General features: G+C 36.1%; 1 protein-coding gene across 1 annotated transcript; it reads right to left on the reverse strand.

Moving 5' to 3' along the window:
* Positions 1–502: 502 nt before the first annotated feature.
* Positions 503–17,499, reverse strand: LOC144432647 (histidine ammonia-lyase-like). The gene is made up of 20 exons (XM_078120916.1): positions 17,162–17,499; positions 15,089–15,152; positions 14,782–14,809; positions 13,848–13,922; positions 12,984–13,056; positions 12,244–12,310; positions 11,513–11,676; positions 10,864–11,003; positions 10,494–10,541; positions 10,148–10,199; positions 6,293–6,388; positions 5,536–5,690; positions 5,142–5,222; positions 4,901–4,966; positions 4,023–4,101; positions 3,765–3,851; positions 3,315–3,449; positions 2,999–3,122; positions 2,487–2,556; positions 503–1,969 (listed from the first exon to the last, which is right to left on the reverse strand). Exons 1-20 carry the CDS (start codon positions 17,373–17,375, stop codon positions 1,898–1,900), a joined length of 1,890 nt encoding a protein of 629 aa, XP_077977042.1. The 5' UTR covers positions 17,376–17,499; the 3' UTR covers positions 503–1,897.
* Positions 17,500–19,022: the final 1,523 nt, after the last annotated feature.

Raw genomic sequence — 19,022 nt, forward strand, 5'->3', positions numbered from 1 at the left:
TGTGATGACTCCTGCCCAATGACGTAATGTCTGGTGGGAGATGGGATTGGCATACCTCCATGCACTATGTTCCGAGACTACGAGACTATGTTACATGGTCGGCGATTTACAGGCATCACAGATAACAATCACACATTCATGATTTCCTACACTGATACCAAATAATTCGACAAACTGTAATCTTCGCTAACATATCAAAATTCGGTTTTTCAAAGTGCAAACAGTTCTGATGTTACACACTTTCATTACTGTTCGTTACAATAGCAAATAGCTGCTTGGAAAAGTAGACCGTTGTGATATCGACAGTAGCCATGTGAGGTCCTTGCTTGTAAAGACAGTTGCAGTGACTACCAAGGAATTGTTACATTGTTAGCTATGAACAGAACTGTTCCTGACTGGCCTGTCCTTGCCGAAATTGAGGTATGTAAGCGGGGTTTAGTATCAGGAGGTGGGGATATGTAGGCGTGCATTATATCCAACAAACACACACCATTGTTCTGCACATTACGTGTATTTTATTTGCAACACAACTTGACAGTTAATGTTTCACACACAGACCCTCCACCAGGTGGTGCACGTTCTATGCTTCACAACAATGTACTGATTACATAATGTAAATAGCATAAAGTGTCAATCACAATAAATGATGCATTTAATTTACATACTCACAGTAACCATAAGTTGTCATTTGATGTACTATTGACACGTCAGATTATAAGCACCTTGAGATGTAGCCCCTTATTACTACTATCTTACTTTGTAAAACTTTGGGTTGTTATGATGGGAGGCAACTCAGCTTTATGATAAGATATTTTATTTAGGATTCAATTCCAACTACAAATTAATATTTGCTTAATCCGTGCTTTCTGTGCATTTACTGGAGTCCTTTACAAAAGAATGTCATTAAAAAATCAAAGAGTCACACATTAAGTATCAACATAATATCGCAAGGTTAAAATATGCACAATCCAATATAAATCTTAGAACCACTCGTAAAACACATCGTTTTCATACAACCTTCAATGATTTGCTTAGATCCTGTCACGTCGTATGGACTAGTGACCCACCGTGACCTCGATTTGCATAGAGCGTGTACGAGTGTGAGTGTTTATGATAATTTGTAAACTATGACAAATTATGAGTACCGGAACTCTTTGTTTAACCGTTGTAGAATCTATTAAAAACTATATGTAGACGTTGATAAGCTGTGCTTTTAGAATAAAAAATTTATGATGACATGATTTTATTATGTATTATTTTTGAATAATGAGAAGAACCCAGGAGTATCAAACTAAATTAGCTCATTTCGTATAGAGTACATGATTAACCATAAAAAGTTTGCCTTTTCAAGGAATCGGGCACAAGTCTATCTCGCCATTGTAAAATTTAAACAAGAGCTTAATACCGAGTTTTCATTTAAAATGTGTCTTTATATCACCCACTGATATAGTCCTAGATTATACACATGGTTGTTGATGCAAATACCTCTCGATGGATATAGAGACTAGACTAAATAACCATGATTTGAAAAGTGAAATGTCAACAGCACCCTTACATTGTTAACACTATAACATGTGATGAAAAGTTACCACGTCACTACTAATTTTAAATTTACTCTCGTTGTATCCAGATTGTTTTACTACATTTATATTTGCATAACACTACCAATATTTGTAAGTATTTCTTTGCTAGGTTATTAGAAACGTTCTGTATAATCGTCATGCAACATTTACGAAAAAATAATCCACACTTAGTCTATTAAACAAGTGACTACACAACTACACGTTTCCGTCACCACTCATGGTATATATAGAATGTCATCAATAACATTTTGTTCCAGGTCATTCCATTGGTCATTTTGGAACAATACTGTGTTGTCAACTCCTTTACATGCGAACTATTTTGCAGCAGCCTGCACTGTAGCTTTCTTTTTGTAGTCGTCAATAAATGGTTCGACCACTTTCCATACCTAGGAAAAGACATAAATATACTCTAGTATTGTAAGAAGTAAACCGCTTTATCATAGCAAATATGAAGTCATCAGAAGTTTCATTGTAATTCAATCATCGAAATAATGTAAGGTAATTGACATTGCATTTCATGCTCAATTACAAATACCTTTACATGTATATCAATTTTGTTTGTGTTAAAATGTTAGTGTTTTGTTTTTTGCCTTGTGAATCACCATGTCGAAATAAAAGGAAATATCGTATAACTGGGTTTCCTCTCCATATCCTTACTATAAGTACTCTAGACCATTGTAGAAATAGAATCGAAACTATGTGTTAAATGTCACAGTATATGGTCGTTCGTAAACTGAGTCACGGATAGATTGAAAAAGTGATAGTACATGAAGAGATGGGGTAGGACCAACTCGAAGAGATCACGTATGTTCAGCCAGATTTTACGAGATCTGTTCAGTGCACAAAGTAATCCCGATTGAAGAAAGCAGCTGTAAAGCAAATTAATAAGTTGATGCTTCATACCTTTTCTTCTCGCAGCAATTCGGTGACGGCATCGATATCAGGAGCCATGAAACGGTCTCTATCCCATGGCCTGTTGATTGATAACAAGGTAAATAGTTTTAAGTACATACATACATACATACATACATACATACATACTGTACATACATACATAATGACACACATACCCACCCATAAACATATGCAAATTAATTGTAATGTTCTGCATTTCGATGGAATTGTCTTGGTTTTTTACATACATGTCTTTGAGAATTAAACAATAGTGTCATTTACATGCTAACACCATGACAATATAAACACTGTGACACATTCCTTTGTCATATTTTTCATCCTGAAGAAGTAGCATGACAAAACAATACAACCTACCATGTCATATAGGGATTAATGTTTTAAAATATACGTCTTATATTATGATTTACTGTAAAGACCAAAATATTACAAACAAAAACTTGTAAAATATAAGTGGCGCACAAATTTTGTATCTTAAATTACAGTCGGTTCAGATTACTCACTTAGCCACTCCCCGTACCATCTTGTATACTTCTTCCAATGGGGCTGTAGTTCTCAATCTCTTCTCGTCCTCAGATCTCCGAAATTCCAGACCTTGACAAGCAGCTAGCAGCTCAATGGCAAGAACTGTAATTTGGATAGTAAAGTTTGATAAAAGACAAGTAACTGTTATAAAATTCGCCAACATATTTAAATGTTAAATAGAATATTACATAAAATTACACACTAGATATACACCCACAGTACACGTTCCTATGAGAACGCTAACTTATTCATGTTTGCGGTTGCAAAAGAAGTGGCTCGATAGAGATTATTTACCTTGTTCAACATGTTCGACGACGGAGAGAGCCTTTCTGGCGGCAAAACCCCCCATAGAGACATGATCCTCAGTACCCGCACTGGTAGGTAATGAGTCCACTGACGATGGATGCGTCAGAACCTTGTTTTCTGAAACTGTAAAGGTAACAGATAATCTATCAGCTAGATCAAGTCGAGTAACTAGACTGGGAAAATATGGGTTGATTTTGTGGGATCTGTACTCGATGTCACAGGAGTTAGAAGTCGTAAACGCAGAATGTAATGATTAGAATTTGAGGATTTAGTCGCACTGACAATCAAAGAATGACATTGTACATGCACTCTAGAGATTCCAAAATCATCATCTATTGCAGTGAGTCTTTTTCGAAGCACTTCATTCATGCCTTTAAAAACTTTGAGTAAAATGATAGTTCAAACAATTTTCATATCACATACTGTGGCCATACTTACCCAGGGCTGCTGCGGTGCAATGTGCAATCATAAACCCAGAATTCAGACCACCTTCTTCTACCAAGAACAGGGGAATGCCAGACTTGTCTGTCAGAAAAAAAAGGACCGTTTTATTTATCGATAAACATTTTAGGGACATTTTAAGAATAATGTTTCATGTAGCTCAACCTTGTATTTTAAACTTCTGCTGTGGAAATGGAATGACACATGATACCGTTCTTGTTTATATTTTTATGCACGTCCTCCCTGTATACTTACCAGCATTGGTCAGCTTCTCTGTTCTTCTTTCACTGATATTTGCTAACTCATGAACACCAATCGCCAAATAGTCTAACACCTGTATACATATATATAATAAGATGTCATTTTGTTTTCATTTCATTTATTTAAAAACACCAAGATGAAGTTGCCTGTACATATTTATTCACAGTCACTGCGTAATTACAAGGACGGTTGCACCTCAAATAACACTATTGTAGCGAACGTTTTGTAGTATTCTACTATTGATAATGTTTATGTAAATATATTGTTTCCTTGAAGATTCTACGAATAATGCAGGGTTGATTTCTAATTGCTTTAAATATTGTTTTGATATTTTTATCCTGGTGTTAATTACCAGTTAAAATGCCGTGTATCGAAGAAGAAAAATAAAATTGAATGGCAAAACTAGGAATCTTTCGTGGGAATACTTCCGCAAACGTGTGAAGCAAATATGGAAATGAAATCAGATAGTACTGATAAAGCAAGGATGTCATATCTTGGCATGAAACTCCGGGAATTCCATAGAAGACTCCTACCTTTTCAAATAACGCACTAATTATCATGTCTTTATTGTCATGCATTAACCATTTCCAGCCATATCATACATATTTTGGAGGTAAATTTCCCTTAGCTACTTCATACTCATCTCGGTTGAATATTCTCCATTTTCCACTAATTGTACTAATGTCATCTCTGCAGGAAAGTCCCAATGGAAATTCCAACTACCTACACTTTCTGCATCTTGGCTGGATATTGGGGGGTGGGGAGCGACTGGATATTCTCCATAGAAATTCCATTTGCTATACATGTATCATACTCGCCTTAGGAGGATATTTCCAGTGGAAAGTTCCACTAGTTTAATACATTACACTCACCTTAGCTGGATATTCTCCATGGAAATTTCCACCAGAAATAATTTCTTGCCTATCAGGGAACACAATCTTTGCAATTGATGTTAAGGAGTTTCTTAGACTTACATCTTATCGATCGATCTTTTTATTTCTTTTCGTATGGCCATCATTCATTCTTGAACTCCAATCCAAGGTTTAAAGTAGAAATTAAATAAACACATATTAAATAGACGTGTGAAATGATGCACATCTGATTAAAGGATACAGGATTATCAGTCACACTATTGATCTCTGTTGTAAGGACACCTCTTACAAAATCAATCGTATCTCTTGCAATTCCATGAACCTGCAACGGACAAAATCGAAAGTGAATCAAGACGTCTGTTGTACACTGTTAGTACCCAACTATGCAATGCCTTTTCATATGACTTGTATTGGAATGCATATATATATACTGTTAGTATGTTTTTTATTTATCTATTTATTTATTTATTTATTTATTTATTTATTTATTTATTTATTTGTTCGTTCGTTCGTTCGTTCGTTTGTTTGTTTGTTTGTTTGTTTGTTTGTTTGTTTGTTTGTTTGTTTGTTTGTTTGTTTGTTTGTTTGTTTATAAATCGTTACCCTAGTGTCATTAGGTAGGTAGGATTTCTTACTTGGGGAGAGCATCGGACGGAATAACAGTCTTGCACTCTTTTCCATGTCTCATAGTGTTGAGCAATTTCTGATGGATGGCATTCAGAATGAAGCAAAGCACGAAATGTGGCTGCAGATTCTTGCTGACCTTTGTGTGGTCTCACTCCATGAAGATCTGGTTACGACAACATAATAATATCAACTTGAACCATTGATAACATTATGGTTCATTAGTTAGTCAACTCTACTATATATGAATCAAACATATCTCAACACAGTTGAGTACCGTACACATTTTAGACTAATAGGTTGTCTGGTGTCTGGCTGTTTGACATTTGATGTGGAGGGTCTATCAGCCATTATTCAATTGAATGCATAAGCCAATATTTGGCTATCCTCGCTTATTGAAATATAAAGATTAAAGATAGAGGAAATTTGCAAGGAACTTTCACTTTCATTCATTCATTCGTTCGTTCATTCATTCATTCATTCATTCATTCATTCATTCATTCATTCATTCATTCATTACGGGTATCAGAAAACCAGGAGGGAATGTTATACAGTGGTAATACAATTTGATCGTTATACACAGTGGGACCTTTATTCCAAAGACAACAAAAGTTCCACTGTGTAAAACGATCAAAGATCGAAAATTAATACCTGAAATTTCATTGTTAACAAGACTGAAATGTGCAGTCGAAATGTGTTTGAAGAAGTTGGTGTTTTCTTACTATTAGAAACACTGTGTGACATTCAGTGAATAGTAACAACCCCTACCAATATCAAAGGCTCTTGTTGTGCCTTTTAAGGCGTCTAATGTAATAGCTGCAACCACATCTGCCTGTCTTGCTATTGCCGCAGCCTTTTCCAGTGCTAAAAAGAAACCAACAAAGTAATACAGGAAGATTAAGTATTAATCTATTTTATGAATGACGCCCTCTTGTGGTAGACGAAAGCATTAGGTATTTTCGCCGAGAGGGGAGTGTCGGCATTTGAAAAAACTCTGAGGCAATTCACCCTCTTGCAGCAACTTCGGACCTGAAGGCAAGGTAAAGAATTTGCTCTTCTCACTCAAGTACCTAAGGTTAAACATTTCCTAACCAATATAAAGTCAGAAGTATCTTGAACTTTGTCACTCATACATAAGTCTAATTTGTACAACTGTGTTTCAGTGACCTTTGACCTGAAACAAGGTGAAATACTATCCTTTTCAACCTGATTTTTTGGCCAACTGTAACCTTTGACCTTATCTGATTATTGTAAAGTGGGTTGGCTGATAGTGATTATCCTACCGAATAAGGGATTTTTCTGGGTGAGGAAAGTCTTTGCTCTTGTATTTTTCTGAGATATTAAACATTAAAATTGCCATGGCCAATGTTGCCAGAAATGTGGTCTTTTGTGTATTTGTAAAGATTTATAGGTGGTACTTGCTGTTTAGGATTTGTGAGAGTCAGCCATAAATAACTGTTAACTGAGTTCCAAATCTACATGTACAAATCTAGGTAACCAAATATTAGGGCAACAATGTAGAACAGTTGACTGACTGACTGAACAAAAGACGCACCTTTGTATAAACTAAGCTAAGGAGTTGGGGTTACTGTTCAGATATGAACAAAATCAGATTAGGTTTGACCGCTAAGGAAACATCCATCACGAATGGCCAATGCTCTACACCGTCCCACTTTAGAGATATATGTACAGACACAGATAGCTCCATCCCGCTTTTGTTTTAATTCCTTTTTCATCCTTTTCCAAAACATAATTTGAACTTAGCTCGATTTCAGCATTTATCAAAACAAGTTCCCAATGTCTATTTACACAACAAATCCTGAGAACAACAACGAGTAATGGTCAAGTTGGCGAAAGATGTGTGCTTAGGTGAAAATCTGAATTAATCGCATTTATAACAATTAAAATGTATAGGCATGGATTTCTTGAACTTTAACATTCTGTACCAACGTCTTTATCGAGAGGATATGATAATATAAGGTGACCACGTCGGGGGGTTTTCAACTGTATATTGACCATTATAGTGGGGAACAATGTAAATACATGTAAATACATGCCTCGGGCTTACAGTAGTCAACTGGCAAGTATTTAGACCACTCACACTGTTATAAAAATATCTTTTGTCAGGATTACTTTAGCAGATACAATTTCCAGAACTCGATACTATGTCTCGAGGAGTCAAAAGTACAATTAAGATATATATTTCAATAAATTACAACCAGAACATTGTTAGTCATCTAAGTATTCGTGTACACGTTGCTTGGTATGCTAATGACGAATAAGATGGCGACCTTATTTCAAATCGAAAGTTGTTTTGCAAAGTGTGTTGACATTATAATAAACACACGATCTATAATGTCCCACTGAACGGCTGGCTACAAGTACCTGGTATTAGTGGAAAACCTTACATCTTGCCTGACTTGGCTCGGGGCCAAGTGAATGGAAATTTCACGCAAGCATATTGAAATGTTGTAAAAAGAGCGAAATGAGGACACATTATTTTTACACTTTTCCCTGTTGATAAAATCATTGTCCAATGTCAGGGTTTAAGAATTATTTCAAAAGATAAAATCATTGAATCAAATTATTATGCGACCAATTTCATTGTCATGTAGATATGCCTGTGTCACTATTTATTAGATGGCCAGTTAAAAATGGCTTCGAAGATGCCGTGAAGTCGCCTTCTATTCATACTACCAAATACAATAAAACATCTTAAACTGTCGTTGTGCCAGGTTACAACATTTCTATTTATACATTTTTAATCATTGCGTGTTAGTCATAGCGTAAAGGCTTTCGGTTCTTTTCTTGCTATACATATGACAACGGTATTCAACAGAGCACGGATGGTTGATTGCATTGTTACTATTTCAAAACTATTTTTAAAAAAGTGTAGTCATAGCGTAAAGACTTTCGGTTCTTTTCTTGCTATACGGTATTCAACAGAGCACGGATGGTTGATAGCATTGTTACTATTCCAGTACTATAAAAAAGTGAAAACACAAATCTTTCTATTTTAAACAAATGTTATACATATATATGATTAATTTCGCGACTTTTTGCTGTTCGCGTAATTCGCTAAATTAAATACCCACCCTTAATTAGTGTTTTTACAGTATTATGTTAAAGTGAAAACAAACTTTTCTATGTTTTTAAAATATACATGTATATATTATATATATCCCGTTATGTATTTTTGTAAATTAATGACGATGTTTCTTTCCCCTATATTTCACAAAAGTTATAGGATACAGTCAAACTCTACAAAATCACATAGAACAATAAGCCGATAATGAAAAAAATCAATCACCAATGAGGCACCGCACACGGTTCTTTGTGCACGTATGACATGACATCAAAACGAAAGGACACATAGAGTTCACAGTTATGTTATCGTATTGTCAATTACTCATCACATTTTTACAGTATTATGTGAAAGTGAAAACAAACCTTTCTATGTTTTTAAAATATACATGTATATATTATATATATCCCGTTATGTATTTTTAAAATTAATGACTAGATGTTTCTTTCCCCTATATTTCACAAAAGTTATAGGATACAGTCAAACTCTACAAAATCACATAGAACAATAAGCCGATAATGAAAAAAATCAATCACCAATGAGGCACCGCACACGGTTCTTTGTGCACGTATGACATGATATCAAAACGAAAGGACACATACAGTTCACAGTTATGTTATCGTATTGTCAATTACTCATCACATTTCAAGACTAGTACACTGTACGAAATATTCAGTACTCTATTTTGTTTATTTTAGTGAATTAAGAAGTTTTTGATAGAAACTTGGGGGGGGGAGGGGTTCATAACATGGAAAAAAAATCCAGGCTAATTCCATGGAATAGTTGAAAAAAGCACAACTCTTGATTCTGAACACATAGCAGTCTACGTACGGTCTCTACTGGACACTATACCCAGCTAGCTTGAAGGGATTTCAACACTGTTTGTAGCATGCGTTTAGGGGGAAATATTTCATATGTTTGATGTCTTCAGTTTTTGTAATCTGAAGAACCTTTACGTCCGTGGTACTTTATCCAAAATCATAATGTATCCTATGGATGGAGCTCAAATTTGTCAACAAATAATTTCTTGATAACACTGCAGGCTGAGTCCTGAATTAAGTATTCTACAATATTTACTATATATGAGTAAATCGTCCGTGAATGGGAATTACCAGCAACTGGTATGGATTTAGCTTTCATTTCATTTCACCAGGCATCCATATGTTATTGAGATTACATAGCATGTAATCCCATATAACATTTACTTTTTCACCATTTAGAATCCTGATATATCTCTAGGATGTCAACCTTGATCTAAAATACATTATTAAACTGATATCTCCTTTTTGTAACACGGTGATGATCTGTTCTCAAGATGATTTATTCGAATGATTTACATTTGTAAACTCAGTGCTACTGTTTCCTAATAGAGTATCTTAAATGTTCCTCTCTATTTGCTATGATTCACCATTCCGCATGTGTTCTTATATATGAGTATTGAGGAACCACGTGTTCATTAATTGATGCTATTACATGTCATCAAAATATGTTGAATTCCCGTATTTTCGATTTGATTATAAGTCAAGCATTCGTCATACCTAATGTTCCAATCGATGTAATCAGCTGAGCACCATTTATCAGGGCGAGACCCTGAAAGAAATATTTCAAGTTACGATGTTGTTACTTTGCACGTGTGGGTTAATGTCAGCATAGTTTTGTTCATATCCAGACTGGCATAAATACGCAAACGTACATGTATCAGGTAATATGTATTCATTTATATCTACTGGTTTCCTGGCCAACTTACATGTAGAACACAAATAATAGCAGAGCTCAAAGAATAAAACATGTGACAGATTTGAAGCAAAATTGTTTGGAATTGACAACAGTAACGATGCTTGAACTGTCTATTATATAACATGCTGATAAATTGTATGTGCCTACCTCTTTTGGGCCAAGTTTAATCTTGGTTAGCCCGTGACTTTTCAGTACCTATGAAAACATGACATTGGACAGAAAAAATAATGGTCATTGCAATGAACTATTTCTGGTGACTAGACACTTTAATTTTATATTTGCCACAGTACTTCTTGATCAATCTAATGTGTGTATAGTAATTTATGAATATATAATTTCGACAACTGTAACTTTCTTGCACCCGGCCTCATAGTCTCAAGAGTATATGTTTTGCCTTGTATGCAAAGAAGGTCATAATATTTGCATATCATTGATCCATTACTTTTATAATTCGTAGATATATGGTAATGATTCTCGAAGCATGCTTAAATGGTTTTTTACATTGTTTTCAACTTACAGTTTCAGCATCTATCATACCACTTTTTGGACTCCACATTTTACCTTCACCCATCAACCCAAGTGCCAAGTGAGCCAGGGGAGCCAGGTCTCCACAGGCGCCAACAGTGCCTTTCTCTGGTATGTAGGGTAGGCAGGAAGCTATGGAAAGATTACAGAGTTGTTTTAGCAATATAGAAAAATTCGTTATTGAGATCGACATGTATCATGTAAAAGTACTCACACATACAAAGCTTAAGTTAATGTGTGGAAATTAATGAAGCATCAGCATAGATTAGTTGACATGTACTACTACTTCCCATCATTCTTTAAAATGATCTCTATTTTGCAGTTCACTTCATACACCAATTCTTATTATGTATCATCTGTACTATACCATAGTAACTACAACTTTTGAAAATAAAAGTCGACGGAAAAATTCTATTTAGTATGTTGGTGATCGAAAGTTTATCTTCGTTATTGCAAGGTTTATTGGGACTAAATTTTACAGATAACTAAAGCTCTAGGTGTTCTTGATTATTGCCGCTATGTACACTTTGAATAACAAGAAAGTGTGTTAGATATCAACCTGTAAACACTAAGTTTATCTTGTGAACACGCCTAAACCCGAAAAAGACGCAAAAATATATATTAATTAAGGTTGTAATTACCATTGAAGGCAGCAATGAATTTTCCCAATGTTTCTTTTGCGATGCCACTGTGTCCCTTGGACAGTACGTTTATTCGTATTGCCATCAGCATACGTGTCTTGTCGGGACACAAAGGCTCTCCAACTCCTGCTGAATGTGACCGAATCAGATTCTCTTGTAACTCACTGAAATATGAAAATATAACGTTTGACCTCCTGGGGAAAACAGTCTCACCGTGTCTTCAGGCCGAGTCCACTTGACACATTGCTTGATAAACACGTACCAATTTTATGATACCTAATCTGGCATCGGATGCGAAACTATGCTCATGCCTTCAACACTCAAGCCATTCTTGTACATGGCATTCATCGAGAAAGAGGTGATGCTAGAATTCCACTTTTTGAATGATAACTTGTACTTTGTTAGTTCTAACAACTGAAAGATGGAAAGCACGAATAAAGATAATTTAAAGTCTTGATAAACCAATATGATAAATTTATTTTCATGTCTTTCCTTGTAAAGAGAAAGGGGGCAAACTCAGTCTACATGGTCAATTCACAATCACATTTGTACAACTTAATACAACCAGTTCAATCGTACATCAGCCTAGTTAGTGTCAATTGACAAATCTTCTGGCATCGAGTCAAAAATACAAAGTAATTGATTACCACTCCATAAAGTAAAGTGAAAGAAAAACACAGTTAACAATGGTTTGAAATGATATGAATGTTGGCATGTATATGAGGTCATACCTCAGTTTGTCAGGACTGATAACAGTTTCAGCAAACCTGCCAAACCCAGTATTAACTCCATAGGTAACTGGAAAAGTGGGAAGAAAACATAATATGACTATCACGAAAAATTACGCGATCCGTCTCTTTCCAACATTAAGTCGTTCAGAAAACTACATTTAAAACTTCACCAGCATACATTGAAATGTTGTCGAAAAGTTTAAATGCACTCTTGACACAATTGCTTTACTAAACCAAGTACGATAGGAGAGGAAATAAGCATTGAAGCATTCAATTTGAATACGCTTCACGGCAACACCTGTTCACCTCTATAGCTCTGAACTGTAAGAAAAGATGTTGCCACAAGTTTGATTGATCAACTGAGCAGTAAAGTAGAGGATTTGTCAGTGACGAGGAGTATGCTTCTTGTGCCGGTTTAATAGCGTTTGCATTCTCCAGTTAATCTTTTCAGTCAGTGTTTGATTCATAGTGATTGATTGATTGATTGATTGATTGATTGGTTGGTTGATTGGTTGGTTGATTGATTGATTGATTGATTGATTGATTGATTGATTGATTGATTGATTGATTGATTGATTGATTGATTGATGGATTGATGGATTGATTGATTGATGGATTGATTGTTTTATTTCTATACTGACAACTAATGCCTGGAAAATCCAGCTGAAGACATCTTTTTTTTAGAACTCTTTTCTGGTTAATTCAACAAAATTACAAAGTCGATTGGTATTGACTATTACCTTTTTCGTCTTTGACTATTTTATCCAGAAAGTCCTTTGCTTTTTGAACTTTTTCCCATGACTCGTCAGTCAACTGTATAAAAGAAATAAACAAATTCCCAATTTAGGACAATAATTCACGAATTGTCCTATGTGAATGTGTTAGGCAGACATACCACGTACAAATATGACTAGGCTAGGGAGACAACTATGTCTATTAGACAATATCTCTCATTTGATTGATCGTGCCAAAACGATCTGATAGCACGGTATCGATTGTCACTAATTAATATGTTTGAAGTGACGTTCCGATTAAAAAAACCCATAAAGATCCCCCCACACACACACAAACAAACTGACACACACACATGCATGTACGCACATGCACGCGCATACATACATACATACATACATACATACATACATACATACATACATACATACATACATACATACATACATACATACATACATACACACACACACACCGACCGACCGACCGACCGACCGACCGACCGACCTACCTACCTACCTACCTACCTACCTACCTACGTACGTACGTACGTACGTACATACATACATACATACATACATACATACATACATACATACATACATACATACATACACACACAAACACACCCGGACAGACAGACAGACAGACAGACAGACAGACAGACAGACAGACAGACAGACAGACAGACAGACAGACAGACAGACAGACAGACAGACAGACAGACGGAAAGTGAGACAGACAGATGCTTACGTACAAATTATTACAACGAGAGACTTAGAAATACAGGCATGACACACAGCCATCGATTCGTAAAATACAAATTCTCGTACTAAGAGGTAAAGGGGAAGACAATGGCACTTGGTTTTTACCTCTATTCTGTACTTTCCTTTACCAAGCTGCACAAGCTGCTCAGTGGACAGTGAGTTACCATCTAACTTTAGAACCTGTCATTGTTAAGATATGCATTGTTAGTTGACACACTATTCTAATTTACCAACCATGTATACCCAACAATGGCCTCACGTTGGTTATTCAGTTTGCATCACATTGTGTCAGGAAAAGACAACTGTCACAACAGCATGAGAAATTGTCTTCGGTATATACATAAGAACAAAAGTTGTTATGCCTTAGGAATCGCAACCTTATCTTCCTTGGCTGATTGAGTTCATTCAAACCAGTGTTAGAATGTTGATATATTTATTAACTCTTTAGACTTGGTTGGGTTAAGACATGACAAAATTGAAGCAATACACTTAATTTTTTAACAAATGTTTTAACAACCTAATAAATTGCAATTGATCAAAACATGAACGAAACAACGCGAGCAATGCACCACATGTTGTGAACAGTGACAAACAGAAAGTGAAAGAAAGATGTAGGCAGATTTAGTTACAATGTAATATAGCCACGGCTTACGTCAAAATTGTTCACCATTCTACATTTCGATATTTCGCAATCGGCATGGTGTAATACATAGAGAAATGGAGTGGTCCATGTTTATGTCAACTTCGCATTCCGAAAGCTGTTGTAATGAGAGGGTCGATTACAGTACTTACAGGACTGAGATTTTTAAAAATGAGATTTTTAAAAAGTAAATAAGTGGTTGCATGATCTGATTGATTGTGAGGTTATGGGACAATGGTCTTTGGCAATGTTTGCACGACCCCAGTTTGAAAGTCTGCGTGAGTGTGATTGGATCATCACCCGAGGGACCAAGGAATGTGAATACATTAATGATCACCGTGCATGATATTTTACAAAACATGTTTCCCTTTTACAACAAACAATAAACTGATAATTTACCTCAGTAGGCTCTTCATATACACTGTCACTGGTTATACAACTTCAAGGAAAACTAATGTGTTTGACTGTCACTCATATTATTCGTTTTAACAACACTCTTTCAAAGGTAATCAATTGTTATTAGTGTCAGCAATATCAGTAAGAAGTGATTTTATAATTAAATATTGTGAACGATAAAAAGTGAACGATGGTCCACAATTTCATTTAAAAACATACGCACACCGACAAAATAATTATACTTTTCGATATTACCAACATTTAAATGACGTAAAAAGGGAGGAAGGAAAAAGCTACATGTAAAGGATACAGTTGCTGTTGTGACAGTGTGGACACACTTTGGTTTTCATCCTGTTGGCCAACACTTTTTAGCTCTGAAAAAAAATGATAATCACATTTATTTACTCACAAATGCAACAATGAAAGTGGCAATTTACCGATGAATTATTAACAAAGATTCAATAAATGATCCTGTAACTATGACATCCATGATCGTCTCACGTGACTGCTTCCTGTAGGTTGTTACGTTTTCATTGTAGAACTAGCTTGTCATGTGTTGTGTAATCGACGTTCGCTTGGCTGTGTGGGGGGGGAGGTGTGTGTGTGTGTTTTAAATCGAGACCACGTAGGTGGCTGTAGACTGCATCAACTTGCAGACTATATGGCTTAAGAAATGTCGATATACTTCGAGATTGTCCAACAGACGTGATGACCTCAAAAAGTAAGCGTGACGTTAATTTGACCACATCCGTGTGTTGCCAACTTTTTGGGGGCGTTGCTTTTTTTGGCTGCATTTTATTTCGCAACTATTTTGGTGATAAAGGTATTACGAAATGAGGTCAGTAAAAAGGACAGGTACTCTCTACGGAGATGACTTATATTCAATGCTACATGTATGCATGCACGTACACACGAAATGAAACATTCATTACGTGACGTGTCCAGACTTTGCACTTTTATTTTTTTTTTCAAGTCGGTTTGCGATTTTATTGAGTCTCATTAACAAGCGTTTAATGACCCACGTACTCTAGTACATATATCGGCATTTATGCATACATTGAGAGTAGCATGGTGGGAGTAAATAAATTGCTGGTCGGAATGTCGCAGTGTAAACGAAGTCGTCTGTTTACGTGATCACCAAACTAAGAATCATAATTAGCATTGCGTCATGTTACATTATCCAAATCTGATGTCTTGCCAATCACTAAGTATCACTATATATATGTAGTGGTGGTAAGATTTCCTAGAAACGTTATTAATGCTGACTATTACGAGGGTATGTTTGGACACAAACTTATTGCAATTACGAAATGTGTCACGTTTTAAACCTATATCATGTCTAGTATTGTGTGATCTGCAAAAAAAAGGCGATTGGTATGTTTACGTTACGCTCAACGTACTTAAAATAAAGCATTCCATAATCAAAATTGATATTTTTTGACATTTCACCGCGTTTCTGCCTGTTGTAATTACCCTGAGTAAATGATTTATTATAACATACCACATTTTACAACACCCTTCGTGTATAGGGGATTAAATGCGTTACACACCGACGCGACGCGTTCCCTTCATTCAGCAAACAAGAGCCTCCTACTTCCAATTCAAGACCAATACATATATACGATAGCCGTGCATTTTCAAACTGTGCACCTACACTATAGCTATGGAATTCTTCACCATTGTATATGCGGCAATCATCAAATCTGTACACTTTCAAGAACAAACTTAAGACAGTATTTTGTGTGGATTTACCCCTATTTGTGCAATTGAACAGTACTTTCGTTCTGGAGCCTGGCGCGTTATAATTTTTTTTGGATTGATTGATAGTCAACATTAAACCCACCTATGCCAATTAAAACTTTGTAAATATTTCATGAAATACTTATATCACTAGCGTCGGAACTACTTAATTTATTGACACATTACAGGTAGTTGAAACGTATATCACCCAGACCTCACCACCTACCGTTGCCTTGTTGGGCAACTTTTGGCTTTAGAAACTTGGATAGAAACTAGTGTTACTGTAACTGCCAAGTCAGCACTTTTATAAAGTTCGTCACGTCATATCACGTCGCAAAGTAGATGATCAGTGTGAGTCTGAATTTTGCGCTTTAGATAGGATTTTGATCATCTCTAAATGCGTCACTCAGGAGGGTGTCCCCTTTGCTGTTGGCGGATGTACAGACTGTGAAGTACTGAAATTATATTTCAAAGTTTTAAACAAGTTTAAACAAACTGTCTATACATAGACAGTTTGTGATTTTTCCAGCTACGTTAACGGTGGCTATCTGTGGCTGTATGTGGCATGTATTCCCGCAAGAACTCTCACTCTTACATTTGTGAATATGTCAATAGTCTGTCATGTAAATGAAAATAAGTTTACCTGCTGTAACGAAGTCGTTGTTGCTAAGAACGTCTTCGATTAGATCGTCGGGATCTAGCAGACTTCTTCCCTGGGCAGTTCTCAGTTCCAACACTTCTGCACCGAGATTGGTTGACGATTTCCGCAACGCTTCTTCAATGAGCCATTGCACTTTCTTACCACTTTCACATGGCACTGTTACCCAGTTGTCGTTAACACGAACTGATACTCTCATAGTTTTACCGAAATAACACAAAACACGTTCACGAAAGTTCTAAGTGGTAGTGAAATATAAATATAAGTATACAACACTATCTGGAGCTCTCTTGGATTTGTAACAAAGCGGGCTGTGTTGAACACGTTAGGCCCTCGAATATATAGCATATTTTTTGGCCGTTTGCCCGAACGGCCTATTTGTGATTGGCTCATAAAGTTTGTCATTTTCGAAATCCCCAATATTCATGTTTAACTGGAACAAGAAGAGAAAGTGAAAACGTTAATTAAAGTGTCATTATCATTATGAGAATAATTCAATAGAAAATCAACAACTAACTGTTTATAAACTCTTGGTAATTGGACAGTATAACACTTTTATGGGAATCATGTTCGCCATTTGGAAATCAAGAACGCTCCTAACAAGCTCTTAGGTCATAGAGGTCATAGAGGCCATGGGTCATACGTCAGCTGGCAGTTAGAAAGTGCATAAAAATGTGTAAATGTTTCATTTTCCAATGAACATGTGCAGATGCGGTGACGTGAAGGATTAAAATAGTACACGTTGAGTGTACTCCATTTAGCCTATGAATACTAGTGACAACTGAACTCAGGCAGATAGCCATGCATATTAAAGCTGAAGTTAGTTTTAACACTTTAATACCATATTTGATTTGTTTAATATAACCCATTCACAGGGAAATAAGAAATAAAATGGCTGAAAATGGTTTAGTTGGGGAGGGACAATATCAATATTTTCTAATGGAACATATCAATTCGATGACATCATCTCTGTTTTTTTTACATTCACTTTGGTACAACTACACCGAAAGATGGTTACTGGATGTAATTTTCTAAATACTTGACCAGTAAAATGGTCAAAGTATGTATTGACATGCACGACTGCATTCCCTGTCTACATGGCAAGCATACATATTATCTACTTAACACTTGTTATATATAAACTATCTCAACTATGGTCGATAAGTTATGCACGCCCACACAACCATACACAGACACACAATGACACACACATATATAGATATTTGACTTTCCTTTCCCCCCTTCCCCCCCCCCCCCCACAAATTATCAATATTAAAATGACAACAGAGTGACTACACACTTGTGTAACACAATCAGTGCGCTACATATGAATACAATAGATCGAGTTATCAATAGAGAGCATAAATACCTGTTGTGTCTATCACGTTGGATTTTCCAAAGAGGGTTGCCAAAGGCCGAATGCGAAATTGGATGCACCCCAGGGGAAATTGGCGACACTCTGGACTCAGGCACCTGCCAACTTGAGAGGGCGTCAATACGCTTATTACATAATCCCTTGTGTGTCTGTCTGTCCGTGTGTGTGTGTGTGTGTGTGTGTGTGTGTGTGTGTGTGTGTGTGTGTGTGTGTGCGCGCGCGCGTGCGTGTGTGTATTAACTTAATACCTGGATGATTGATAACATTCATGCTCACTTCAGTTACAGTTATTACAGCTTTAAAATTTAAGGAAAAGCTGGAAAATATGCGATGTATGACAAGTTTGAGCCCAATCCTTATAAACGAATTAAACTTGAACAACATCTATCTTCATTTGAATTCGCAGAAAGGACCTACTGGCGGATCCACTGCTCACAGAGAGAGAGTTCTCCACTAATTGCAAGTAACAAT

The sequence above is a fragment of the Glandiceps talaboti genome, chromosome 1 (assembly GCF_964340395.1).
Source record: "Glandiceps talaboti chromosome 1, keGlaTala1.1, whole genome shotgun sequence".
In the NCBI taxonomy this organism is placed as follows: Eukaryota; Metazoa; Hemichordata; class Enteropneusta; family Spengelidae; genus Glandiceps; species Glandiceps talaboti.

What these genes read in the sequence shown, in the direction of transcription:
- LOC144432647 (XM_078120916.1), bottom strand. Translation starts at nt 17,375, where the DNA reads ATGAGAGTATCAGTTCGTGTTAACGACAACTGGGTAACAGTGCCATGT. An exon ending in ATCAGTCCTGACAAACTGAG is followed by an intron (nt 11,677 to 12,243) that starts GTATGACCTCAT and finishes TTCATATTTCAG; the next exon opens with TGAGTTACAAGAGAATCTGA. An exon ending in ATGGAGAATATCCAGCTAAG is followed by an intron (nt 4,102 to 4,900) that starts GTGAGTGTAATG and finishes ATATGTATACAG; the next exon opens with GTGTTAGACTATTTGGCGAT.